Below are 27,931 nucleotides of genomic sequence, written 5' to 3' on the forward strand. Positions count from 1 at the left end.
TGAAGGGCGGGCGATTAACGATTTTTACTGGCTGTAAGTCATTTGTTGATACTATTCACAAACCAGCAAAGGACTTTCCTCCAAGAGATTCCACCACATGGACTTGATTAGCCAATACACTATCAACACGTGGTACATCCAGAGGACAGACTACATGATTGCGGATTATCTTCTCAGAGCAAACATCACTTCTCCTTTGGACTTGGATGGAATAGCAAGCCTACAGACAGATGCCTTAAAACTCAAAATCTGTAACAGGACCACAACCTGGGGGAGACCTTGGTGTCCTCCTACCTTCCTGGTTCTTCATTTACTGTATTATGCAGTATGTCTGTAGGCAGACTCTGCCCCCTTGCCCCAACCCCTCTCCAATGGACAGTTTTCTCAGTTATGCATGACCTCATCCACCCAGGCGTCAAGGCTACAACATTTCTCGTCATGGAGAATTTAGTTTGGCCTGACTGGAAAACGACTGCTGCACTTGGACTTGTGCTTGCAACCTGTGTCAATGAAGCAAGATCAGACATCACACAAAACCACTGCTGAACAAGTATGACACACCGAAGAGGAGCCTTAGGTGTGCATCTCAACATAGTGGGCACCGTTCCCCTGTCTTTCAGCCATAGATTGGGTAACTAGATGGGTTGAGGCTGTACCTCCTTCAGACGTCATGACCGACTCTGTCACATACATACACTTTCGTCTCTGCATGGATACACACTTTGAATGGCCATCGTCTATTAACGCCAACCAGAGATGACAGTTCAGATCCTTATTCTTCGTTCAATTATCTGTTTTGTGCAGTGTCGGCAAGTTCCATACATCTGTGTGCCACACACAAGGCAGTGGGCAGGACATTGGCACTGCACACGCAATGTTGCTCTATTGTGCCATGATGTTTCCTTATCAAGGACTCTCCTGTGGGTCTTACTCAGCATTCGCTCTGCCCACAGAGATGCCTTGAATGCTTCTGTTACAGATATCCTTTATGGTGAGCCCCTTGTGCTATCGGTTGACTTCGTGGAAGACTCCGAGCTCCCATCCCATTATGAGTCCATCCCTACCGTAGTCAAGCATGTGTGCTCACATACTGCAAACACATGCATCCCAGCCCCACGGCCACACACCATGTCGTCGTTGCTTACACATAATGTACTGACTCTTTGCAAAATCGTGATGTTACTTGACAACAACACTTCGGGCAGCACTTCAGCCACCATATTCAGGCCCGCACAGGACACCCAGCTGCACGAGTAACACCACTGACATCTTTCCTTTTCTTTTTTCTTTTTTGTCCAGTTATCAGTCTTCTGATTGGTTTGATGTGGCCCACCATGAATTCCTCTCCTGTGCTCTTGTAGTATTTGCAACCTATGTCCTCAATTATTTGCTAGAAGCATACCTGTCTCTGTCTTCCACTACAGTTTTTACCCTCCGCAGCTTAATCTAGTACAATGGAAGTTATTCCCCGACGTCTTAACTGCTGTCCTTCTATCACATCGCTTCTTCTTGTCAGTGTTTCGGATAAATTCCTTTCCTCACCGATTCTGCAGAGAACCTCCTCATTCCTTACCTTATCAGTCCACCTCATTTTCAACATTCTTCTGTAGCACCACATCTCAAATTCTTTGAATCTCTTCTTTTCCGGTTTTCCCACAGTCCTTGTTCCACTACCATGCAATGGTCTACTCCAAACGTACATTCGCAAAAATTTCTTCCTCAGATTAAGGTCTATGTTTGATAACAGTAGACGTCTCTTGATCAGGAATGCGGTTTTTGCCAGTGCTAGAGTCCTCCTTGCCCTGCCCGTCATGGATCGTTTTGCTGCCCATGTAAAATTCCTTAACTTCATCTACTTTGTTAGCACCAACCCTGACGTTTAGTTTATCACAGTTCTGGTTTCTGCTACTTCTCATTACTTTAGTCTTTCTGCGATTTACTTTTAATCGATATTTTGTACTCATTAAACTGTTCATTCCATTCAGCAGATCATGTAATTCTTCTTCCCTTTCGCTGAGGCTAGCAATATCATCAGCGAATCTTATCATTGATGTCCCTTCACAATGAATTTTAATTCCGCTCTTGACTCTTTCCTTTATTTCCGTCAGTGCTTTTTTATATATAGATGGAGCAGTAAGGGTGAAAGACTACATCCCTGCCTTACACCCTTTTTAACCCGAGTACTTTGTTGTTGGTTTTCCGCTCTTATTATTCCCTTTTGGTTCTTGTACATACTGTATATTAATTACCTATCTTTCCATATAGTTTACCCGATTTTTTTCAGATTTCGAACATCTTGCACCATTTTACATTGTCGAACGCTTTTTCCAGATCGACACATTCTATGAACGTGCTTTGATTTTTCTTTCCATTGTCAACCGCAACGTCAGAAATGCCTCTCTGGTGGCTTTCCCGTTCCCAAAGCCAAATTGATCGTCATCTGACACATCCTCAATTTTCCATTCTTCGGTATATTTTTCTCGTTAGCAACTAGGAATCATGAGCTTTTAAGTTAATTGTACCATAGCTCTCACCCTTGTCGGCTCTTTAAATCTTCTGAATTATGTGGATGATGTTTTTCCGAAAGTCAGGTGTTACATCACTAGACTCATACATTCTATACACCAACGTGTATTGACGTTTTGTTACCACTTCCCCCAATGATTTTAGAAATTCCAATGGAATGGAATCTATTTCTTGTGCCTTACTTCATCTTCAGTTGTCCAAAGCTCTTTTAAATTCTGATTCTAATACTGGATCCCTCTCTCTTCCCTATCTACTCCTGTTTCTTCTTCCATCACATAATCAGACAAGTCCTCTCTATCATAGAGGCCTACATTGTACTCTTTCCACATATCCGCTCTCTCGTGTGTACTTAACAAAGGAATTATTATTATACTCTTAATTTTACCGTTCTTGCTTTTAATTTCAGTAAAGGTTGTTTTGACTTTTCTGTACGCTGAGTCAGTCCTGAAAATCATTTCTTTTTTCCATTTCTTCACATTTTGCTTGCAGCCGTTTCGCCTTAGCTTCCCTGCACTTCCTATTTATTTCATTCCTAAGTGACTTGTTTGTCTGTATTACTTAATTTCCCTGAACATTTTTTTTTTGTTGAACTTCCGTCTTCCGAAGTATTCCTGCTGTTACCCATGGTTCGGCTACTTTCTTTGTCCTTTCCAAATTCTGTGACTGCACTGTTTAGAGTTGTCCATTCCTCTTCATCTCGACTGCCTAGTTAGCTACACATTATCGCAGTATCTATAGCCTCAGAGAACTTCAAGCAAACGTCTTCATTCTTTAGTGCTTTTGTATCCCACTTATTTGCACACTCTCTCAAACTTCTTTGCACACTTCTCTCAAACTTCAGGCTACTCTTCATCACTACTAAATTGTGGTCTGAATCTATATCTGCTCCTGGGTACACGTTAGAATCCAACATCTGATTTCGAAATCTCTGCCTGACCATGACGTAGTCTAACTGAAATCTTCCCGTATGTTCCGGCCTTTTCCAAGTATACCTCCTCCTCTTGTGATTTTTGAACATAGTATTAGCTATTACTAGCTGAAACATACTGCAGAAGTCAATTAATCTTTCTCCTCTCTCATTCCTAGTGCCAAGCCCATATTCTCCAGTAACCCTTTCTTCTACTCCTTCCCCTAAAACCGCATTCCAATCTCCCATGACTATTACATTTTCATCTCTCTTTGTGTACTGAATTACACGTTCAGTATTCTCATATACTCTATGTCTTCATCTTCGGCTTGCGACATCGACATATATACTTGAACTATCGTTTCAGTGATGGTTTGCTGTCGAGTCTGATAAGAAAAACCCTGAAACTGAACTGTTCTCATTAAACCATTCTTTGCCCTATCTTCCTATTCATTACGAAACCTGTTCCATTTATGCTATTTTCTGCCGCTGTTGATATTACCCTATACTCATCTGACCAAAAATCCTAGTATTCTTTCCATTTCGCTTCACCGAGCCCTACTATAACTAGATTAAGCCTTAACGCTTTCTTTTTCAGATTTTATAGCTTTCCTATCAAAATTTTGGCATCCCACTCCCCAACTCGTGGAATGTTATCCTTTCGTTGTTTATTCAATCTTTTTCTCGTGTTCACCTGCCCCTTGGCAGTCCCCTCCTGGAGACCTAAATGGTGGACTAGTCAGGAATTTTTTTCCAATGAAGAAATCATCATGACACTTTTTCAGTTACACGCCACATGTCCTGTGGATACACATTATGTGTCTTTAATGCAGTGGATTCCACTGCCTTCTGCATTCTCATGCCGTTGGTCATTGCTGATTATTCCGCCTTTAGAGGTATATTCTCACTCCAAGGGCAAGAGAGTGCCCTGAACTTCTGTTCGCTCCCCCCCTGTCTTTAACAAGATCGTTGGCTGAATGAGGGGTGACTTCTTATGCCAGATGTCTTCGGCCGCCACTGCTAATGATTTTTATTCGGAATTTAAACGTGGCGGTATTCGAACCCAGAACAGTGGACGTTTTGACTACTGATCAAAGACACTACCCTCAGACTACAAGTATTATCAGGGATACCTCAATCAAAAGGAAGTGCCAAGCAGTTTCCATCAACAGAGTAAAACCCCATTGGACCCTTAATGATGGACCTTCGTTGGCTACTGTCACTGATATGGGAGAAACATGAGACGACACTACAGCCTCGTATGACGATGACTCCACCCAGTATGTCGTGCAGCTGGGATATGCGAGTACTTTTCATTTTCTCTCCTCCCACCCTCCCCCATTCCCCACCCAGTACTGCTGTTTTCACAGTAAACGTCTTCGACTTTCGCATCGACGACTTCTCCATCCAACTCCATGACGCCATGATCTTAATGTTTGCTACTCCGATGCCCAAAAACGATGACTCATCCACCACTCATATCTATTTACTTTGCTATTTTGGGATACTAGTCAATGCTGACGAGGTCAACATTGTGTTCAGAATTGTCAGAGACGGCTGCCGCTCAATTACTGTTCTGCTGTCAGTGCCTTCGCAATATCTTGAGAACTTGATGGAGACACACTTTTCCCGCAAGGGCCAACGCCTGCAACCGCCAGTTTGGGTCCGAAACTACGTTTTTCCAGGCATTTGTGCCTTGAACCTCCATCCTTCAGGACCAGCTACGACATAGCTGGTCATAAAAGCTTCCTGTGTGATCCTCCCGACGCTGGCCGACCACCGCATCACCCTACATGGCTCTTCACCAGTCTCGTTAGTTCCTCCTCTTCTCTGTGCTCCGCCCAACCGGAGGTGGGGAGGGGGTTGCGTGGAGGGGTGGCACAACCGGTGCTGTGGAGGGGGGTGGCGGAGGGGGGGGGGGTGCCTCAGCGGTGGCTAGCAACAGTGAACTGAACAACTTTGATGAAGGAAGTGACAGTCCTCGATTTCAGTTTCCTTTGGATCATTTCTGTATATGCGCATGCTTGCTTGTAGTGTGTTTGAGATACAAATAAATAACTGAGTTATATCAACTAGTTGGGTTTCAGTGTCTATCTCCGCCGAATTTAGTAGCTGAAACCCACAACATTTTCATCCACACAGTTTTCAGATCAGATGGAAATTCATTGACTCTTTGCTTCAGTTAATATTTAAGATAGCCAATATTCACTGCAATGAGAAATTTGTTGAAAACTGATAAAAAGTCCTTCTAGATGATCAGTCTTCATTCACAGTCTGATCTGAATTTTTGAGAACCTGAATCATAGTCTTTCTCTCCCATTTTCATTAGATCTGTTCACTCTATATTATCTGCAATGTTTAATGTATTACAGCAACTGGTGTGCATTTGTTTACAGAAGTAGGTAGGTAAGCATTTCTTTGAAATATGGGTGCATAAAATGATTGAGAACAAGTATAACATAAACAGGAGAACAGATAGAGATCATATAATTACCTTCTGCACACTCCATCCATGAACATTGCGGAAATATGTAGGTGCTTGAGTTAAAAGAGTGAACATTCCCCATATACATCCCCATGCAAGCATTATGTTTGCTAGGAGCGGCCAGCTTGTAAGAATTTTACACCATGGAATAGGAAGCTGCAACATAAATTTGTCCAGTTACATTTCAGACATGAGGCAAAATTATTAATTTACACATTAGTCACTGTTTATAATACAACACAGTCATTCTTTGCTGAAAACTGTTACTGTTTGTACCATATGATTATGTTACAGCACAATACCGACTTGATATGTCTTAGAGAAGTTCTGAAAATTTACAAATCTATGTAATTTGGTTTTCTGACTGCAGATTTGAACTTTGGCACCTCATAAGTATGAAGAAAGGTAGTAAAAGCATAAATAATCAGGCTTCCAAACTTTTGCCCATAACTTCAAAGTTGTGCATTTTTTGCATAACAGTTTTCTATATTAAATTAAACAAGACTTAGTTGTCTTCAGTCCCAGTCCTCTCTTATTTACATATTAAAAGACAGTTCTTAATTCATTACTGAACCACTTCTTTCACTGGTTAATTGGCTTCTTTTATTAACGTTACTGAAAGGAAAGGAGAAGGTATAAGGAGCTGTGAGATAAAACATGCAGTGTAATATATGTATATAACACGGAAGTAATATTATTTGTAATATACAGAAATGGGTAATATTACATATTGGTTTCTGTCTTTTCATCCTGGAAGGCCTGAGAAGCGAGAAGTCCTCTACCCCATTGCTATCTGCTGACTTGGAGTAACCTTAAGGAGAACATAGTTCATGTCAGAGGTGGTGCTGTGATGTTTGGGGCATATTTTGTACTGTGACTTACGACACTCGTTCACGTTAGCATGAACATGAACCAGGATGTTTATTTCAACATTCTCAGTGATCAAGTACTCTACTTTCTATTACATTTTCATGATGATTGTGTTGAGAACACCCCTTTATTCCAAGATGAGAACTGCCATGTCTGCAGGGTTGTCCTCATATGTTCCTGGTTTGATGAACACTCAGGCACCTCATCACTCCTTGACTAGCCTCCAAAATCACCAAATACTGATCCCATAGCAAATGTCTGGGACTATCAGGAACACTGGATGACATGTAACAATCAGTGCTACCACAACATTAACTCTACGGGATCTAATCATCACTGAATGGCTTCACATGGATCTGCCATACTTGAACAAACTCAGACAACATTCCACATCAAACTGAAGTCATTATCATTCACAGAGGTCACAACCTTAGACATTAGTGTGATTTCTCTTAGGGGTTGTTATTTCTATTCTTGGTGTACTTAGGTTGTTCCAGACATTTTACATAAACAATTATTCGTATTTTCCAATTATGATAAATGCCCTTATCATCCTCCCTATTCAATCTTTCTTTAATAATGTAAGCATGTTTGTGTCATTTGGTTACTTTATTTCCACCCTACCCCCATGAACCATGCACCTTGCCGTTGGTGGGGAGGCTTGCGTGCCTCAGCAATACAGATAGCCGTACTGTAGGTGCAACCACAACGGAGGGGTATCTGTTGAGAGGCCAGGCAAACGTGTGGTTATTGAAGAGGGGCAGCAGCCGTTTCAGTAGTTGCAGGGGCAACAGTCTGGATGAGTGACTGATCTGGCCTTGTAACACAAACCAAAACGGCCTTGCTGTGCTGGTACTGCAAACAGCTGAAAGCAAGGGGAAATTACAGCCGTAATTTTTCCCGAGAGCATGCAGCTTCACTGTATGGTTAAATGATGATGGCGTCCTCTTGGGTAAAACATTCCGGAGGTAAAATAGTCCCCCATTCGGATCTCCGGGCGGGGACTACTCGAGAGGACGTCGTTATAAGGAGAAAGAAAACTGGCGTTCTACGGATCGGAGCGTGGAATGTCAGATCCCTTAATCGGGCAGGTAGGTTAGAAAATTTAAAAAGGGAAATGGATACGTTAAAGTTAGATATAGTGAGAATTAGTGAAGTTTGGTGGCAGGAGGAACAAGACTTCTGGTCAAGTGACTACAGGGTTATAAACACAAAATCAAATAAGGTTAATGCAGGAGTAGGTTTAATAATGAATAGGAAAATAGGAATGCGGGTAAGCTACTACAAACAGCATAGTGAACGCATTATTGTGGTCAAGATAGCAGCCCACACCTACTACAGTAGTACAAGTTTATATGCCAACTAGCTCTGCAGGTGATGAAGAAATTGAAGAAATGTATGATGAAATAAAAGAAATTATTCAGATAGTGAAGGGAGATGAAAATTTAATAGTCATGGGTGACTGGAATTCGGTAGTAGGAAAAGGGAGAGAAGGAAACGTATTAGGTGAATATGGATTGGGGGTAAGAAACGAAAGAGGAAGCCGCCTGGTAGAATTTTTCACAGAGCACAACCTAATCATAGCTAACACTTGGTTCAAGAATCATAAAAGAAGATAGTATACATGGAAGAAGCCTGGAGATACTGACAGGTTTCAGATAGATTATATAATGGTAAGACAGAGATTTAGGAACCAGGTTTTAAATTGTAAGACATTTCCAGGGGCAGATGCGGACTCTGACCACAATCTATTGGTTATGAACTGTAGATTAAAACTGAAGAAACTGCAAAAAGGCGGGAATTTAAGGAGATGGTGTAACAATAACAACTGTACCTATAATAATTTTTTCCTTTATGAATTTAGATAAATTTTTCTTTCTGAATTTATATAAAGTAATATAAGTAATGTTGTGAATTTCTTTTTCTTTTCGTGTCATGTTAAAGAAACTGTAAACAACTTTTGAAATGAATGTTATTATTTATGTTAGATTTCTCGCAATTTGATAACCAAAGGGAAGTGTATTTAATGTTAAAACTATTATACGATGTGAAAATTGTAATTTATACACTTGGTCCATACGTAGGTAATGCATTAGGATATGTGTAGTAGAAAACCTGTGGTGAATACCCTACCTGTAGGGGAGCGGGAAAAGGTGGATGCAGGCGAGTGCGGGAAAACGCACACTGGCGCGGTTCGGCACAACGGGCTCAGTATAACAGTCGGAGTTGGGTATCGGTCGGAGGAACATGTACCGTACTGAGGAGGCCATCCAGGAAAAGTGAATTCCATTAAGCCTCGGATGGGCCGATTCCGACGACTACTTGGCATGGCTATATCCTTGGGCACAAAATTGGAAAGATTACGACGTTAAGAAGAAGGAAAGTGCCGATACTGTGAGAGCCTTAGCCGTGCTTGTATGTGTGCTGTGCTGTCCGCTATCTCGCTGCCCGCCACCCGCCGCACCGACGTGCACAGGTCAAACATTTATTTCATCTTTAGAAGTGTATCTGTGTGGACCAGTGTCGAAACTGTTTCTAACTGTTCAATAATAACGTGACTTTTATGAGAATTGCCTTAGCCGTTACTTATCCTTATCACTGACCTAGACAGGGTCCTTACCACATATTGTGCAACCCGAGTATCCCGAATTGAAAGTTTACAGTTAGTATTAAATTATCTGCAGACCAATCTATGCTATAAAGACGTTTAAATTTAGGTGTGTTAATGCAAAGGTTCGTAAAGAACAACAGTGTGATTAAATTGAAAGATAAATTTTGAATTGAGCTAGCGATGGTATTTAATTAATGTGTGACAGAAATAATGACAATTAATTAATCCAGAAGCGAGACGAAAGAGTAGTTATCCACAGATTGATAATTTTGAGTGTTAATTTACCTTCATGACTTAATAGTTTCAGTATAACGACCATAACAGTTTCAGCCCCCCCCCCCTTCTCTTGCCCATTCTTTCACATCTTGAAGTGTACTGATCAGATTTGAACAGCAAAGTTAATTTCTATATTAAACCTAAGTGTATTAGTGTTTTTACCAATTTTAATAGTGACAGTGTATGTATGTTTTCAAAATTGCTAGTTCTAGGGTAATCTATGCCCGATTTCAGTCTGATCAATATACAAAATGCAGTGCGTAGCAATCATTGCTGTGTGGTGTTGTGTAATTTTAGCTCGTACAAATTAGTACAAAAGAAGAAAACCTTAGTTCAGTAGATTCTTTCTGGTTCCAAACTTTGCCATAAAACGCAACATTACTACGTGTTATTATGCTTGTACATGCACCCACTTGTACAGGGAAAAACTCATTCAATGCCTAATTAGGCTGGCGACCGAATTATTAATCATTGGTAATATCTACTGTGTGTACTTCTTGTCCATGCGAACGCGTAATTGTATTTTACATTTGCTTGACGCATCACTGTAGTTACTGAATGAGTATAGGTCCGATCTTGCTTCCATTAGGTACATGCGGTCAACTTATGTACTAAAATCATTGTTTACAAGGTGAAGCCCGTGAACTTATTACAGTACAGGCTTTATAGAGCTAACGCACGTCCGACAGGGCGATAGTGTTACAATGGGACCTGGATAAACTGAAAGAACCAGAGGTTGTACAGAGTTTCAGGGAGAGCATAAGGGAACAATTGTCAGGAATGGGGAAAAGAAATACAGTAGAAGAAGAATGCGTAGCTTTCAGAGATGAAGTGGTGATGGCAGCAGAGGAGCAAGTAGGTAAAAAGACGAGGGCTAATAGAAATCCTTGGGTAACAGAAGAGATACTGAATTTAATTGATGAAAGGAGTAAATACAAAAATGCAGTAAGTGAAGCAGGCAAAAAGGAATACAAACGTCTCAAAAATGAGATCGACAGGAAGTGCAAAATGGCTAAGCAGGGATGGCTAGAGGACAAATGTAAGGATGTAGAGGCTTATCTCACTAGGGGTAAGATAGATACTGCCTACAGGAAAATTAAAGAGACCTTTGGAGATAAGAGAACCACTTGTATGAACATCAAGAGCTCAGATGGAAACCCAGTTCTAAGCAAAGAAGGGAAAGCAGAAAGGTGGAAGGAGTATATAGAGGGTCTATACAAGGGCGATGCACTTGAGGACAATATTATGGAAATGGAAGAGGATGTAGATGAAGATGAAATGGGAGATACGATACTGAGTGAAGAGTTTGACAGAGCACTGAAAGACCTGAGTCGAAACAAGGCCCCCGGAGTAGACAACATTCCATTGGAACTATTGACGGCCTTGGGAGAGCCAGTCCTGACAAAACTCTACCATCTGGTGAGCAAGATGTATGAAACAGGCGAAATACCCTCAGACTTCAAGAAGAATATAATAATTCCAATCCCAAAGAAAGCAGGTGTTGACAGATGTGAAAATTACCGAACTATCAGTTTAATAAGCCACAGCTGCAAAATACTAACACGAATTCTTTACAGACGAATGGAAAAACTAGTAGAAGCCGACCTCGGGGAAGATCAGTTTGGATTCCGTAGAAATACTGGAACACGTGAGGCAATACTGACCTTACGACTTATCTTAGAAGAAAGATTAAGGAAAGGCAAACCTACGTTTCTAGCATTTGTAGACTTAGAGAAAGCTTTTGACAATGTTGATTGGAATACTCTCTTTCAAATTCTAAAGGTGGCAGGGGTAAAATACAGGGAGCGAAAGGCTATTTACAATTTGTACAGAAAGCAGATGGCAGTTACAAGAGCCGAGGGGCATCAAAGGGAAGCAGTGTTTGGGAAGGGAGTGAGACAGGGTTGTAGCCTCTCCACGATGTTGTTCAATCTGTATACTGAGCAAACAGTAAAGGAAACAAAAGAAAAATTCGGAATAGGTATTAAAATCCATGGAGAAGAAATAAAAACTTTGAGGTTCGCCGATGACATTGTAATTCTCTCAGAGACAGCAAAGGACTTGGAAGAGCAGTTGAATGGAATGGATAGTGTCTTGAAAGGAGGATATAAGATGAACATCAACAAAAGCAAACCAAGGATAATGGAATGTAGTCGAATTAAGTCGAGTGATGCTGAGGGTATTAGATTAGGAAATGAGAAGCTTAAAGTAGTCAAGGAGTTTTGCTACTTGGGGAGCAAAATAACTGATGATGGTCGAAGTAGAGAGGATATACAATGTAGACTGGCAGTGGCAAGGAAAGCGTTTCTGAAGAAGAGAAATTTGTTAACATTGAGTATTGATTTAAGTGTCAGGAAGTCGTTTCTGAGAGTATTTGTATGGAGTGTAGCCATGTATGGAAGTGAAACATGGACGATAAATAGTTTGGACAAGAAGAGAATAGAAGCTTTCGAAATGTGGTGCATCAGAAAAATGCTGAAGATTTAGATGAGTAGATCACATAACTAATGAGGAAGTATTGAATAGGATTGGGGAGAAGAGAAGGTTGTGGCACAACTTGACCAGAAGAAGGGATCGGTTGGTAGGACATGTTCTGAGGCATCAAGGGATCACCAATTTAGTATTGGAGGGCAGCGTGGAGGGTAAAAATCGTAGAGGGAGACCAAGAGATGAACACACTAAACAGATACAGAAGGATGTAGGTTGCAGTAGGTACTGGGAGATGAAGAAGCTTGCACAGGATAGAGTAGCATGGAGAGCTGCATCAAACCAGTCTCAGGACTGAAGACCACAACAACAACAACAACTTCCACCCTTCAGCATCCTACCGCAATCCAATTTTTAAAAGATAGAAATACAAAGTTAATGAGGGTTAATGAATGAATGAATGCAAAAATGAAAAACAAATAAGGCAGATACCAAGCAATGCTTTCCAGTCCATAATTTCAACGGACGATTTATCCAAAATGAAGCACTAGATGAAGAAAGTCCTCAAGATCAAAACTGTAGGGAATTTAGCCCTTCTTAATTTAGTGATGACAGATGTTACTCAAAACGCAGCTCTTTTAGGTTAAGAGGAAGATACTGGAAGGAAATGAACAAGCTTTTTATTTACAGATGCTTTCTATTTCTAAGGGAGTGGCAAAGTTGAAATACATAACGACACCCCAAAAAATAGAAGGGGACTTTACCCACTCATTGTGAGACTGAATTGTGAATTTTAGGACTATCTACATAATCATCTGAAGTAAAATGGAAGTGAGGTGCGACTAACAGTTATTTATACAATCATGTGGTTGTAATCTCTATGAATCCTTCAATTAGTTGTTATTTTTCTATAACAGAAGATACATTAATTTCCAGAAAATCCTTATGAGTGTCTATGTTTGTTGCTTAAAGGCCACAATAATATTGAAGCAGTAAATGACTTAAGTGAATGTATAATGAAGTACAACATAAAATATATGTTTAATATTCTTACCAATACTGTTCCAGCACTTGTTAAGTGAGAGTCTCTCATTTTCTTATACTGAGTTTAAAGTAAAGTACTTCAGAAGTAATTTCAATAATTATCAATACAATTAGATTATCTTTTGTTATTACTGGTTGTTAGTATACTGCTTTGCCAGTTAATATAAAACTTGACTGACTGCACATCCCTAAAAGCTCTCTTACACTACAGGATTTATGGAAATTAATGAATGATAATAAATATTCACAGCTAATTCATAATTTCACTTACACAAATTTTTCATAAGCAGAAATATCAAATCAATATAAGTATCAGTCTCAGATCAAACCAATATTTGTGGTAGCCTTTCTTGATACTAATATTTATGCTAGAGCAATAGTCACCTTCTTTTCAGAAACACTGTCCCCAATGCCATTCTGGATGTGTTTGAGCTCTGACTCACTAATTCTGGGATGATCTGCCGGATTGTCATACACAAGCAGCCACCAACCGATGAACCATATTATTCCAATTGTACCAGTTACATAAAACACTGCCTGCCAGTTGAAAAAGTGAATGATCATCCCACAGAGAGGGAAGGTCAATGCGGCACCCACAGAACTACCTGTAATATTTTTGAAAGAACTAGTAACAAAACTACCTTAAATTACATGACACTGGCATGCAACATTAAAATGTACATAAAAATATCCACATTAAAACATTTTTCACTAAGAATAAAACAGACAGGGTCATTTCATATTGACTTACATAACTCTAAATCTGAATGCTAGATAATGCAACAGGCAATCACTGAAAAACATTTATTTGCATTTGCAGATATGTAGACCATGAAGATGGCAACACTTGGAGAAGAATGAGGCGATGACGGTGTAGAGGTCACACAGGGAAAGGGCACATTGTCCAGCAGGGGGTTGTAATATCTCTTTATATTCTACTAATTATCCCTGCACAATTCTATAAGTGAATTACGTTTCCCACTTGACCATATATATACTCGCATAATCGATGCGCAAAGTAGTACAGTACTATTACTGTTCCATGAGCGCATAATTACCCTTTGTAATATTCTCTCTGGTGTGTTGAGAGGACTTCTGGGATCTTCTCCGTGTCGAACAGCCGCAATGAATAATTGTAATTTTGCTATCGAGATTACTGGAAGAAAGAGATTGAAAATATATTGTATGCTACTCAAGAAAATATATACTGAGCATTTACATCAAAGGTGTGTAAGGAATTTCATTATATATTTATTCTCTAATTGGAAATTTGAAAGGAGATGTCGTTTCTTTGATAATCAGATGGGAACTTCCGATGAATTGGAAACGAACCTGCAATTATTAAATCCAAGAGGTCCATTATTTCATCGGATAATTAAACTCTCAAAGCAAACTTTCCGCTTGATATGAGGTTTCCCGACTGACTACGCAACACAAGAAAACCAAGACATTTTATTCACACGGGGTTGCAGATCGCTTCGAATCATCGAGACTGCGGACAAGGAGAGTCATCGTCCGATTCTGATTAAACAAGTAAAGTTTAATTATAATTTTCTTGAGCGACTGTGATGACTGGGATATGGTTGCTTATGAATGAGATAATTAAAAAAAAAACACTAATAACTAACTTTCCTCCTCACCAGCAACCAGTATAATCACAATATTAATTAAAATTATAGGGTCATCACATGGAGCACTGGTTTCGGCAGGTACCCACGCAGAGCTGAACTCATGGTTCGTGCACATGGGAGATGGCATGTCTCTGGATGACATCTCAAAATCGGATACTGACAGAGGGTCCGCGTCAATGGTCCAGGAAGGTTTAACTCAGTTAAGCGACACAATCTGTTGTTTCCCATTGAGGCATATATCTAAAGTGATATTCGTGCACTAGAGCATCCTCTGCAGGCTGGAGACAGGAGGTTGTAGTGCTGAATAGACCATGGTCATCTTGGAGCATAGTGAAGCGTGCGAGCACACAGAGATGGAGTTCGGATGTTGGCAATGTGTAAGAGGACGCACTTGACTAAGCGGGGGGGGGGGGGGGGGGGAGCTGAGAAGGGAGGGGAGCTCAGAGTCTTCAACAGACTTGGCAGGGAGTATCAAAGGTCCATTATATAAGATTGTGGCTAAGGAAGAGTTTAGTTCGTCTTAAAAGGCTGTGTGGATGCCGAGTAACAGCCACAGAAGGGCCTCTAAGCAAGAGCCTAAGTAACACATGAGAGCTGCTTTAAGTGTGTGGTGCCAAAACTCGGCCAGTCCATTGCTCTGGGGGTGGTACACAGTCGGTCGGAATTTGTTGACGCTACTTGGAGCATATAACCTAGTAAAGAGGTGTGACTCGAATTGTCTCCCTTGGTTGGTCATGATACAAGAGACAATTGAAGTAGGAGGGCTCTGTAGTGACAAAGGCTGAAGCGACTGAATCGTTAGATATGTCTGACAGGGGAACAGCTTCTACCAATCTTCTGGCATGAACGATGACTGATAGTATGTACCTAAAAGCTTCCAAAGGGGAAATAGAACCCACGAGGTCGAGGTTTACATGACGGAACCGTCGTTTCGGTATTCTGAATTGTCCTAGAGGGAGCTGAGCATGACGACCGAAGTTGCTCCCCCCTCAAGGTAGGGATGTATGTGTCCAAGAGCGACACTCGTTTTTTACTACAGGCCAGTCGAAACGTTCTTTCACGAAGTCTGTGGTAGCCTTAATTCGCAGGTGAGCCATGTCATGACTAGCCGAAAAACTTTATGTTGGAGGGAATTATTCTAATGTCAGTGCAGAAGTAGAGTCTCGTTGCAGAGATTGAATGTCTGGGTCTTCTGTCTGCATGTACTCTAGTTCTTCCAAGTCCAGGCGAGAAGAAATGGCTTGCACACGCAGCATGTAATTGGTGACAACTTATCGGCCCTCCTAACGTAGCGACGACTGTGGTGTACTAACTAATGAGGTCCATAGGACAGAAACGTGTCGGGCAAAGATCGTTGGCAGTGAGCGGTTTGTAATCGGTGAAGATCGTTATTTCACCTCCTTCAGTGTCCTCAAGAAAGTTTCGCACGGCCTCATGCACAACGATTTCTCGTTCGAATGCTAATCACTTGCACTGACAAGGGGAGAGTTTCTTTGAGAACAAATGGAGAGGTTTTCGGCCGTATCATCGATGTGTTGCTGAGTAACGGTGCCGTTTTGCAAGTAAGTGGATGAGCGCCTGTAACCGGCGTACGTGAGAACAGAAAGTGTGGATCATGACGTCGGACCATTGCACTTTCCGTGCCACAGAAGTGTTCTTGCCCACCAAGGCGTCCATGAATAGGACCTGGAGAGAAGCAGCGTGAGGTACATGGCGCCAGAAAAAATTTACCACGACGAGGAATTTACTACATATCGTTGTAAGTCTCTGGTAATGCTTCAAATGGCTCTGAGCACTATGGGACTTAACATCTGAGGTCATCAGTCCCCTACACTTAAAACTTCTTAAACCTAACTAACCTAAGGACATCACACACATCCATGCCCGAAGCAGGATTCGAACTTGAGACCGTAGCAGCAGCGCGGTTCCGGACTGAAGCGCCTAGCACCGCTCGGCCACAGCGGCCGGCCATCGTGTCCTCCATCCCCAATATAAGTTTTGTTGCTCGTCTTTTAATTCAGACTGACCATTCCCTACTATCGCCTTGACATCGTTAGTGCAAGCATTCATATCCACTTTTACATTATGCTAGTGTTCATGTTATTCGTTTCCGTTTTTACGTTTGAAAGACCAATGTTTAAATCCATGAATGTTTTTAGTGATTAAAATTCTTCTGGGTATTATGCCGTATCACTGCTAAAAACTAACAACAATAATAAACTAAATCCGACGTTTCGGCCGAATTGCAACGGTCTTCCTCAAGGCACGACTGGTTTTGCATGGGGATGGGTGCTTCTGTTTATTACAGACTATCGAAAAAAAAATTAATATTGAGTGTCATGTAATATTTTGTCTAATGTAATATCTTGTATAGACACCTTTTATTAACCAGACACGTTCCACATCATTACAAAGTGTCGTATTCATGATCTATGGAACAAGTACTAATCTAATCTAATCTGATCTCTAATCTAATCTGACGTCACTGTTGTAAAACTTTTAATTGGCCCTCTAATATGATTGGCTAGTCATGACGTAAGGGAAGATGGAAGGAAAGAGGCTATTCGTGGATGTCCATGTCGTCAACGATTGGTAGCTGTCCGCCAAACAGCGTTCGGCTTCTGGTCGGCAGGATTTCCTCCTGGTGTGCGCGGAAGTGGACTGGCAGTTGCTCTACAGCTGTTTGTGCAGATACGTCCGTGTCCCGCGTAGCTTCTGCCCCGCGACCGCTCGCGGACATTCGCGCGCCGGAGATCATCGCCATCAGTGTCTCGTGTGTGTGCCTTCGTTTTGTGTTTAGTGTTCTTTCGCCGTCATGCCACCACTGGTCACCTGTGCCGTCGCAGTCGTCCGTGTTTTGTGCGCCGTGTCAACGGGTTTTAGCGTTTTTTTCTCGTCCAGCGTGAACGGCTTCATGTTTATTGTTTTCGTGTCTACAGTTTTTGCCCGCCATTTTTACTGTATTATTTGTGCCAGCTATATGTCATATTTATTGTACCACTAGTGGCTGAAGAGCAGCGTAATATGCTGCTGACAGACCACCTTTGCATAAGGTGATTAAAATAACAATAAAGAAAAAAAACAAAAAAAAGAGGAAGGCCGTTGCAATTCGGCCGAAACGTCGGTTTTAGTTTATTATTGTTGTTAGTTTTTAGCAATGACGCCGTATAATACCCAGAAGAATTTTAATCACTATGACACTGGCCGCGGTAGCCTCTATGTTCTTATATCATGAATGCTTGCTTCAACCATTACAGAGTGTCTTCCCCAATTACAATTCCCATAACAGATTTTGGACTTCCTTGAGCACTTTCAGAGCCCCGATGATCGTTAAAATATCTAGTATGACTACATGCTGCTGAAGTTAAACCATAATGTAGTTCTTATGACAGCTCGAAAGTAACCACTTCCTTATTCGTGTAACATGAAGTCCCCTTTCCACACCATACGTTGCCTGCCAGTTCGCCTCTAGACACCCCATCAGCACTGATCAGTGCCAGTAAGATGCATATCATCATATAGGTCCATGTCGTAAGTTACAGTCTGTCTTCCTTCCAACTTACAGTCTTTCTTACGTCTAATATTTAATAAAATGGAACTATTAATAAAATGGACAGAAACACTTTGCCTTCTACTATTAGGACAGGAGTATTTACAGTATATAAAAGTACAGTTCTTTCTTTTTCAAACTGTCCCATAGAACATACGTTACATTCAGTAATTTCGTATAAATAATTAATAATGTACTTCCACACAGTGTGGTAGTAAGGAAATAATTTACAACTAGAATGCACGCTTAAATGATTATGAAAGTATCATGCTGCATTCACTGATTGTATTCATGAGGAGGGCCTGATGAACAGACCTGGTAGCAGCAAATCTATGGTAAATCTAACTATGGTTGTTTAGTTTTCATGACCGATAGCTAGAGCACAATCCTATGGTCTGATATACTGCCTGTCAAGACTGTGCATAGTGCTTACTCATGGTTAAACTTTGTATAATTCTCAATTGATTTCTTTGCATTCACAAGTTAACTTCTGTATTATTAGATATAACACAGGTATCAGTATTTCAAGAGATGCTCTCTCACTACTTGGTGATTTTGGTGTAGTTAGATTAGTTCTACAATGAGTGGTTGAATTACTATTGAGTTTTTAATATTTCGATATTCATTCACTTTTAAAATTAATAGAAGTCTCAGTTCTTAGGGCTGGAAAAGCATTCTGTCAGTCGCTGTCCCATTGACAAGCATAGACTTGCATGCCTTGTAACTACTCTGGCCAGTTCTTTGTATCATCTCGCTAACCACCACTGGATTAGGAATTCCCCAGTGCTGCTGAAGCTGGAGGCCAGACCGTCGTCGTTGTGGTTGAACACCACTTTCGCACCCTCAAAATTTTAAGATCATAGCTTAGCTGGTCGGGCCATCTCCAGCATACATTTCATGTTACTAACATGTAATATTGAGATACCGTGTATGAAGGAGCAGAATCCATACATACTATGAAATGGATGTATGTATGAATGTGTGTGTGTGTGTGTGTGTGTGTGTGTGTGTGTGTGTGTGTGTGTATTCCACATCTACTCCTATACCACTGGACCAGTTTCAACAAATCTTGTTACGCATATCCCTTCCTGTCAGTTAACAATTACTGTCGGGGTAAGAACCACCTGCCTATCATACTTCGGAAGATATGACGTCGTAAACAATTAGATGCGTGAAAAAATGCCGCATCATGCATGACGTTTAAATTTATTACTTCTTTGCTACGAACAATTCATTTTGCAGGCAGTAACCACTTTTACAGCTGAATGTACCTACAAAATTATATCGATGTATGACACACAGTTCAGGAAATATGATATTATAAACACTGAGATGCGTGAAAAACTGTCGCATCATGAACGACTTTTAAATTTAGTACTTCTTGGCTTCTAAATCTATTCGTAACAAATTTCGCAAACAGAATTCAAATAAGCCGCTAAATGTACCTTCAGAAATACGTCATTGTACGACGCATAGTTCAAGAGATATGACATCATAAATGCTGAGATGCGTGAAGAAATGCACTTATCCTTTACTACACAGACATTGCTAAAGTCAAGTCAAGGAAAACCCAGCCACCTGCCAGAGCTTTTGATAGCTTTCCGCTGCGAAGCTCAAACTGCTGTAGGAAAACAATAGCCGTGTAAAAGACCTACGAAGAGGCGTTGCCGCAGGGATGTCTAAAAAATCGTGGTGTAGACACGCGAAGCAGCTGTAGTTATACATTTGCGCTTTACATATATTTCTTTGTACGACTATTTCCTAATTTGAAAGATATTTTCATGAACACATGGAAATGAACTACTCTACAGTATAAGTTGTGAGAAGCATAATAATGCAATTAATGCGTCTACAGTAATAGCTAAATTTATCCTTACCCATGATTGCGCTCATAAATTTCCCCCTTTCGTTGGTTGGTATCCATCTCGAGATCATGTAGGTAAGGGATGGCCAGCAGAAACCCTGACAACACAAAAGTTATTATGCATTATTTCACATCAAAAATTTCCTTACGCAATAAAATGCTTCAATGAGCCAGTAACCAGCTACGCAAGTCATTTTTAAAGTAAATAACCTTCTCGCATGAGGAACGGCACAATTTCCTCCGCTGCCTTTTCTTACATATTCCTCTTAATTGTTGAACAGGAACGGTAGTTTACCGATTGTTTGTGCGATTTCAAAATTTGTGACAAAAATTAACGATCGCTCCACGTGTGAGGCTCGTAGTGTAACATAGATAGGCGATGTTTATGGAAATGTGATACATTAAGGCCTGCTTCGAAAATATTGTATCATGTTTAATGGCGACCGAACGAATATTCATGATGAAGAACAATCAGGCCGACTTTCAATTGTGACTGACGAACTCAACGACTGAGGGGAAAAAGTCAACAGGATACTCGTTTAAACTACTGAAGGACTATACTTTCCTGAAATTTCACGATCAGTTCTTTATCAAATGAAGACCTCTCTCAAAGAAGGCGGTATATCACAATTTCATATTTTTTGAGGAAGTAAAAATAATTCTTATTTCCTTTTGTACTATGGATTTATTTAAACGTTTCATTATGTATGATCGAGTGAAACACTGTATATTATAGAAGAGGACCGTGTATTTAGTATATTTTACAAGATTTAGAAAGTTATATTAATCTCTACGTAGCTTTCAGTGCAAGAACGTTGCATATCCTGTAAAATTTCATAATGAAATAACGTTGCAAGTCAAAAGAATATTAATTTTCTGTTATAATGGCAAAAATAATAGAAAGTATAAAAGAATATATTATCTGAGATACTGAAATAATACAAAGTATTTATTTCATTAATTTCCAAACTAAAAAAAACTAGTTCTATATAGGACAGGAAAGAAAAAATTAAACAGAGAAAAAAGAAGGTGAACTGTTCAGTCGAAAGGGAGTTCACATACAATTCCCTGTTTGTGCATGAAGGTATTTACACATACCCAACATCACCCTCATTATGCCGGCCGATATAGAAAGAAGCTCTTTATACAACAAAGGATGCACCCACCACACGAGCATCAACAATTTTGTCACGTTCGAATTCACTCACTGCGACACAAACAGTGTTCTCACCGCGACTGACACTTGTAACATATCGAGGAGATTGCACAGGCATTGCACAGGTATCGGAATGTTAACTTGACATTAATTGTCTCTTTTGTTTTTAACAGAGACCGACGTATCCAAGGCTAAATGACAGTATGACTAAGACGCAGATACGCTGCATCTGGACCATCTGCATTCATATTCAATCAGGTAACTAGTTATTTTCAAGTTTGGGTCACATTGCTTAATTACTTCAAGAACACTGGCAGCAAAAAAATCGTTCTGGCTCATTTCCTTTGTAATGAAAGGTGTATTTAAACAAGTTTCTGATATCATATACTCGCATTTCTCTTTATAAGTAATCATGACATCCATTACTCTTCATTTTGTTCTGGTCAATGTAAAAGTACGTACCAAGGCAAGGTTCTGTCCCCAAAACAATAAACTTATGTCTACTGTTCTGTAATATCCTGTCAAAACAATGTAGTTGTTAGTATCATTTGGCAGTTTTTTCCAGACTAACGGCCAGACCAAGCAAATTATCCTAGTGTACGATTTTTAGGTTATAATGATATCGATATTCTTATGTACCACTTCTGATGTAGTAGTTTTTTCACACACGTCTTAACCAGTTATAGAAATAGATTTTCCACTGTTCACTTTACTTTTTCTAATAATTTCCGGGTATGCAGCCGGATCCCGTCGACATTCTGCCACGATATTTCGGCCCAGAGACGTCCGGCCATCATCAGGTGAGTACACAACTACTGAAGAGCCCAGGTGCAGTCGCGGTATTTATGCGCGAGATTCGGCATAAATACCGCGACTGCACCTGGGCTCTTCAGTAGTTGTGTACTCACCTGATGATGGCCGGACGTCTCTGGGCCGAAATATCGTGGCAGAATGTCGACGGGATCCGGCTGCATACCCGGAAATTATTAGAAGAAGAAATACGCCGGGAAAATTTCAGAAGTCACACTTTACTTTTCTTTACATTCTTCTTACAGTCTGATGGATCTATTTTTCTCTGTATGTTTTTATGTAACGATGAACAAACGTTTTGAGTCAAACTTACATCAGCCACGTCCGCCATTTTCATTGGCCCAACTCTCCAGCTACAAACAGCTCAACTTGTTACAAAAAAAGACATCTATTGCTATGGTAGCATGTCTTATGTGATGTACTACTCTATTACAGTAACACCCCAACTTTGCCTAAAATGTGATATACAACCTTCTTTGAGAGAGTTCTTCAAACTGCAAATAGTGATTCTGACTATAGAAAAGTGCACCATGTGCAGTCCTAGACTCTTATCAGATGAACACGAAAGACAACGACTGTGGGTGCACAGACTTTCCCCACTCGGTGCGAAATGCATGCCGACGAGTTTCTGAACCGTATTGTTACTGGTGACAAATCGAAACATTTTCTGGATGAAAAGCACTATGGAAATGAGTACGAACCGAAGGAGGGCGTCAGTGACTGCTTCGACAACCTGGCGGCAAAAGTGGCGTAAATAAAGGCCCCGCAGACCCCGTAATGCATGGAGTTGACGGAGGCGACGAAGGTGGGCGGGAGGGAGTGTCAGGAGTGGGGTCGTGCTAAGAGAGCTCCGTATTTTGGGGGGCCCAAGCTGACTTTAGTGATTTGTTTAAAAATGTATTCTTATAAGCTAGCCATGGAAACTCAATTAACGAGAAGCGAGTAGCAGTGAGCCAGCAGACATTTCGTACTCTTTATCTTTTATTGTTAACAAGAATGCTACAGCGCACGGCGGCCAACACAGCGTACAGCGAAGCGAAAAGATTCCACCAGCTCTATTTTTCTACCCAAGCAGTGAGCGATACGCTGCAGTGTTCCCAAATCAGCTTTTTCAGAGTTAACTCTGGCTTCTTTTTAATGCCATTTAGCTGTCAAGCGACTGATTCAGCTGGTGTGCGGAAGTATAGCTTTTTTCACAATCATTTGGCGTTTTTTCTGGCTTTATTTGTCTTGACTATAGTCAAGCATTAAAAACTATGTTCATTAAAGGAGAATTATTCGCACTGATCTAAAATTTCAAAAGACACGATAATATTGCGTGAAAATGTGTTACTAGAATGAATTAAAAAGCACAACGGTACGCTAGCTTGCGATCTGGAATGCGTTACCTTCTTTACTCCGTATTTCCTTCAACTAGAACTGACCACAATAGGCTCCCCTTAAGTTTTTTGCAAGTTTGTAAGTGATGCAGTGTTACAGAGCAAGTAAACTCCTAATAGAAAGTGACTCATACACTACAATCGTGTACGTGAGTTATCTCTGTAACAAAGTTTATTTCCTCCTCATCTAAGCTGTGCTTGCATTAATGTGAAACGTGTGCTGTTTTTACATGTTTGAAGTAAGTAAGTAAGTTAAAATCACGATGTCTAGAAACAGTTCTTATTTAAGGAGTACACAAAAGAGAAAATTAAAAGCCTCTCAATACAAAGAAGTTAAAATGACAATAAAGATAGATAGACTCTGCCAACGATCAGCTACACGCCCAAAACAAATATCTACTAAATTAGTACAGAAAGTGTAATTGGAGAAATGTCTGACGATATAAAATTTAAGCTGGAAGTCAATACAACTGCAAGAACGAAAAGTGGAATGAAGTTTGACAGTTTGCAAGTTCTTAGAGGACACGGTACCAGCGCTGAAAACGAGTCCAGTGTAAATACTGGTGACGCACAATTTCAAAACTGACCACAAGCATTAGACGCCAATTTACCACCAACTGATTGTTCTTCTCAACTTCAAGATAATCAGAAAAATGCACATTTTAGCGCTGACAGACGTTTATTACAAGATAAACTGAATGAAGAGACTAAACTAAAAATTATAAATAGCTAGCCACGCAAGCTTCATGGCCTTTTCCCTAGATATACTAAGATCAAAAGATCGTTTAGCTGCGATTATTATTATAATTTGCTCAAACAGGCCAGGAAATCGAGCGATTTTGTCTACGCTATTCCCCTCCGTGAAATGCAGTATACTTGTAGCGCGTTGGTTTTCGTAATGAAGAAAATTCATGGTGTGAACTACGAATTAGTGATTGACAAGGTCGAAGTGAGAAAATGAAAGCACCTGAAAGTTGTGCTATACATTTAAATGCGTGTATTACTTACAGCATCTGGAAACATGGAAAAATCATTAATACGCTCTGCAATGAAGGGCATGACCAAATGAAAGTATCATTTCTAGAATGCTGGATGTAACAAGGACGTTATCTCTACCTCAAATTGCTTTCCACGGCCACCGTGAATCTGAAGTAGGAGAACAGAGGGAATTTCTTAAATATAATATACTTCCTAACAGCGTATGGCCCTCTTCTGAGAGCACATCTTTCAAGTAAAAAACTAAAACGAAGTATTTGAGAATGATATTCAAAACGAGATGATACAACTGTTAAATGATTGTGTTTTAGAAGTGATCATCAGTTAAATGAAGCAAAAGCCATAGCTTTCACTTACTGTAAACACAGCTCCCAGTGTATCAACGAAGGAAAACCTCAGTGTTTTTGTAATATATTTGCACTTGGATTTAAGCAAACCAAAGAGAAATGAGTTTGAAATAAAGAATTATTTTTTTAAATCCCATGATGTAAGAGGTCATGATGCTGATAGTTTTGAAAAAGAAATAATAATTGATTTATAAAATATGAACATCCAATTGGATAGATACAGATGTCAAGGATACGATGGTGCTTCATACTCTGGTTTGCAGTCAAGAATTAAAGCATGGTACCCCAATTCTTCAGTTTATACATTGTTCACCACATAATTTAAATTTGGTACTAAATGATTCTTTCATAACTGTAATGGAAATGTAACCATTTTTTGAGAAAATACAATGGTTTTTTATAGTGATTCTGTTTTTAGATGGTGACAAATAAATGTATCTATTGCAGCTGAGAGATGTGTTACAACGATTCAACTGGATGGTCTACCAGATTCGAAACATTCTTATCAATCAGAATTTAATAAAAATTCTGTAGTCCCTTTCGAACACCATTTTAAAGACTAAGAGGAAAGCAGAGAGGGAGGGAACTTCTAATTTGATAAAAAAACGTGCAAACTTTTGACATTCCAAAGTAAGATTTAGGAAAATGTTAACATAGGTTCCAAACTACGCAGTCCCATGCTGAGGTAGACAGTGCTTCTCAATTTGATCAAACTGTAAGAAACTATCTAGTCATCTTAAGAAACAATTTTGAAATTTTAGTGGAAGAAGCGAAAGTAGTAGCGAAAGTTTGGAGCACTGATCTTAATTTGAACTCAAAACGTACACAAAAGCGAAGAAATTTTTTTGAGCAGAATTCTGGATACATTAAAGTAAAAGTTTTCAGTTCTTTTGTAGATATTTTAATTCAACAGATAAATAAACGTTTTACCAGTTAACAGAATCATAATTATAATTTTTATTTCTTACATCCTGTTCATCTTTTTAGTTGATACTCAGAAAATATATTCAGGAAAGAGCAGAATTGTTTAGAAAGTTCAAATCAGATTTTACGACAGAAACTTATTGTCCTAAAAACACGTATGCTGAAAGAATATGGAAAGAAAGGGCATATGTGTTATTTCTGTTCCCCGATGTGTGCACAGCTCTTCAGCTGTACTTAACCCTGCCAGTTACTCCTATCACAAAACTAAAGGCGTTGCATCAATAGGTGAGTTTATTTCACTTTTAATTTGAATTGTGGTGTGTGAATGCCTGTTTTCACATTTGTTCTTTGAAGATTTATTAGTATGCATGGCCCTCAAAATTATTTGCCAGTTCCCCCGCGAAAAAACCAAAGTTATGCCACAGAGTGGCAAAGGAGTGTATAGAATGCATAGGAAAGCCTCTGAAGCACTATGACAAATGCTTAAATTTGAACAGTGACTTCGCAGGAAAATAGCCAAGATATCAAAAATTCTGTAAAATTAGTTTGCTTTCATTATTCTGAATAGAACTGTTCGCATAAACTGACTTCATTACTTTTAGAATGATACTCTTATATTCTACTTTTTGAAAAACTTAAAATAATACTTCTTCTAAAATTTATGTTCATCTGAGGTACAAATGTTGTTCACTTCCGTGTATATGTAATTAGCTGTTCATGTTTAATTAGATATCTCAAATAAGACTACTTTACTGCATATAGAGGATGTACTCACCCCACAAATTCCTTGGAAAATCCTGAGGGCTACCAGGACCCTGTAGTCAAGTGATGCAAAAAGTGGTATTAGCAGTGTTGTAACAGAAATCATAAGATTACTGATGCCGAACACTTTCTTTGTGCCATAATGCCGCCCCATCATTCCTCCAGGTAACTGCGCTGCCCAGTAGAACCAGAAAAATGCTCCCAGGACAACGTTTTGCTCATGTTCGTCCCAGTCAAATCTGAGCTGAAAAACATGAATGAAATTGGTTCAAGCAATCTTTTCAAAGTAACAACATAATAAACTGCTCCAAAGACGACTTGCAGCACCCTCGTAAATTGCATAGTGTGTGTGTGTGTGTGTGTGTGTGTGTGTGTTTATTGTTAATCACTTTTCAAATGCTCTTGAGCAGAGTACGACCGCGATAATTCGACACCGGATAATCCGGCAGACCCGATGTAGCAGTAAGCATTAGAAATTTTCCCGCATTTTTATGCTCGGCGTGGTTAGCAGATGATGTTCAGATGTGTGTGAAATCTTATGGGACTTAACTGCTAAGGTCATCATTCCCTAAGCTTACACACTACATAACCTAAAGTATCCCAAGGACAAACACACACACCCATGCCCGAAGGAGGACTCGAACCTCCGCCGGGACCAGCCGCACAGTCCATGACTGCAGCGCCTAGACCGCTCGGCCAATCCCACGCGGCCGCGGTTAGCAGTATAGTCGGAATGCGAATGCGATATTTCGACTTCTGAAATAAACAGCTGCAACAATTGAGAGTTTTATGCAATAATCGATTGTTAGCATTCTTCTGTCAGCATTTCAGTTTATTTCATCGGCGAAGTTAGACGTTTCTCTTTGCCGTCTGCAAAATTACATTCTCGATAGAAAAATAACTGAAATTGTGGAAACGTATGTGAGAACAGGTTCGATTAAGGAAACTCGCGAAATTTTCAGAGCCATGTATCCGGATGGAGGACTAGCAACAAAGAGATCATTACAGAGTCTGTATAAAAACTGGTGTACCTACGGATCTATGCACAATGTTAAACGACTAAGAATTCCTTCAGTTCGCACGCTAGAAGTTATTTCAGACATTCGCCGAAGAATTAATTAGAGCCCAAAAAAGTCTGGCCTAACAGGCGCATGTAAGTAGGAGGAGTGCCAGCGGATATTGAAAAGTCTTTATTCGAACTCACATCATGTGACGGTTGCGCAGCAGTTATGGGAGGATGACAGTCAGAAACGTGGAGCTCACTGCACGTGGCTTCTGAATAACACCAACCATGGTTTGTTAGACCCTCATGAGTGATGAATCAGTGTTTCATCTTTCATGTGAAATCACAGAAAAGAGGTACTGG

The 27,931-nt window shown here is 40.1% G+C and overlaps 1 protein-coding gene across 1 annotated transcript in view; it reads right to left on the reverse strand.

Annotated features, from left to right (window-relative positions):
- The window catches only part of LOC126148612 (vesicular glutamate transporter 3-like), a 95,262-nt gene that overhangs the window by 44,634 nt on the left and 22,697 nt on the right, over nucleotides 1–27,931 (reverse strand). Inside the window, exons 2-5 of the mRNA XM_049915768.1 lie at nucleotides 26,579–26,809; nucleotides 20,205–20,289; nucleotides 13,531–13,751; nucleotides 5,928–6,074 (exon numbers count right to left, since the gene is read on the reverse strand). Coding sequence (XP_049771725.1) covers nucleotides 5,928–6,074; nucleotides 13,531–13,751; nucleotides 20,205–20,289; nucleotides 26,579–26,809 — 684 coding nt within the window. The remainder of the gene's footprint in view (nucleotides 1–5,927; nucleotides 6,075–13,530; nucleotides 13,752–20,204; nucleotides 20,290–26,578; nucleotides 26,810–27,931) is intronic.

This window comes from Schistocerca cancellata, chromosome 2 (assembly GCF_023864275.1).
Source record: "Schistocerca cancellata isolate TAMUIC-IGC-003103 chromosome 2, iqSchCanc2.1, whole genome shotgun sequence".
In the NCBI taxonomy this organism is placed as follows: Eukaryota; Metazoa; Arthropoda; class Insecta; order Orthoptera; family Acrididae; genus Schistocerca; species Schistocerca cancellata.